Source organism: Charadrius vociferus, unplaced genomic scaffold, assembly GCF_000708025.1.
Source record: "Charadrius vociferus isolate BGI_N301 unplaced genomic scaffold, ASM70802v2 scaffold1592, whole genome shotgun sequence".
Taxonomy (NCBI): Eukaryota; Metazoa; Chordata; class Aves; order Charadriiformes; family Charadriidae; genus Charadrius; species Charadrius vociferus.
The window spans coordinates 26,093-27,148 of record NW_009647338.1 but is presented as its reverse complement, the minus strand read 5'-3'; the positions used below and the strand labels follow the sequence as shown (position 1 = coordinate 27,148).

The window sequence follows — 1,056 nt, the reverse complement described above, 5'->3', positions numbered from 1 at the left end:
GGGGGGGGGTTCAGGTTGTTTCCATACTTTTTTTTCCCTCCGCTCCTGCAGAGGAGCGCCTGGCGGGGGGGGAGGAGGAGAAAGCCTTTGTGCGAGACACCCCCTCGGCCTTCTCCTTTGTTCTGCGCTTCCCAAGGGCGGCGCACGCTCCTCCTGCGCCCGCTCCCGCCCTCGTTTCACCCCAAAATCCCTGCTTTTCGCAAGGTTTTGACGCTGGCGGCGGGGGAGATCTGAGGTTCCCCCCGCCCCTCCTCCTCCTCCTCCTCCTCTCATGGTTGAGCTTCCCAACCATTCCTCTGAGCTCCTGCAGGGGCTTTTGTTTTAATAAACCATCCCTTTGGGCTCCTCATCCCATCCTCTCAACCCCAAATTTATCCCTTGGAGCGGCACCGGCTGCGTTTTACGAACTGCCGTACCCACGGGGGTCGCGCGGCGAGATGGAGACCCCGGCGAGCATCGAAACCGGAGTGTGTGTGTGTGTGTGGGGGTGGAGATGGTTTTAATTAATTCCTTTATATCACCTGCAGACGAGCTTTGGGGTCCAGCGGCAGGAATCTAAGCGGGGTGGCTTTTCCAGCGGAGGACGGGTGCGCGGGCTCGTAAATCGGCGCGTAAATCGTTAAGCCGCTCTGAGTGCCCCTCCTGGCAACCTGAACCCGGTCCAGCCAGGAAATTATCTGCCGGGCTCGGAGGGTTGGGAACAAGCTGCCGCGGTTGTGTGTTTGTGCCACGTGTTATCTCCCCACCGCCGCCACCGCTTTTAAGATCCCGGAGTTGGGACGGGGCGGCTCGTAATCCGGCGTGGATTTAGGGGATAAGCGGGTTCGCCTCCAAGGGGATGGAGGGTGACGCTTAAAATCCCACCCTGGGATGATGACGGCGATGACGGCGACGCTCTCCATCTCCCGGACCGGGGCATCGGGGTGGGATGGGAGATGCTGAGCCGCGCCGGGCGTCGTTAAAACTGGAAAACCGGCAAACTTTTTGTGGCGGCGTCCCCGTGGCAAGTGGGGGGAGGAAAGGCGAGGAGCAAACAAGCGTGAGAAGCGGCGGGGA

The 1,056-nt window shown here is 60.9% G+C and overlaps 1 protein-coding gene across 1 annotated transcript in view; it reads left to right on the top strand.

Moving 5' to 3' along the window:
• Positions 1 to 928: 928 nt before the first annotated feature.
• Positions 929 to 1,056, top strand: part of ATP13A2 (ATPase type 13A2) — a gene marked incomplete at its 3' end in the record, with an annotated part of 15,515 nt that continues 15,387 nt past the window's right edge. The window contains 1 exon segment of the mRNA XM_009880084.1: positions 929 to 1,007. Coding sequence (XP_009878386.1) covers positions 929 to 1,007 — 79 coding nt within the window.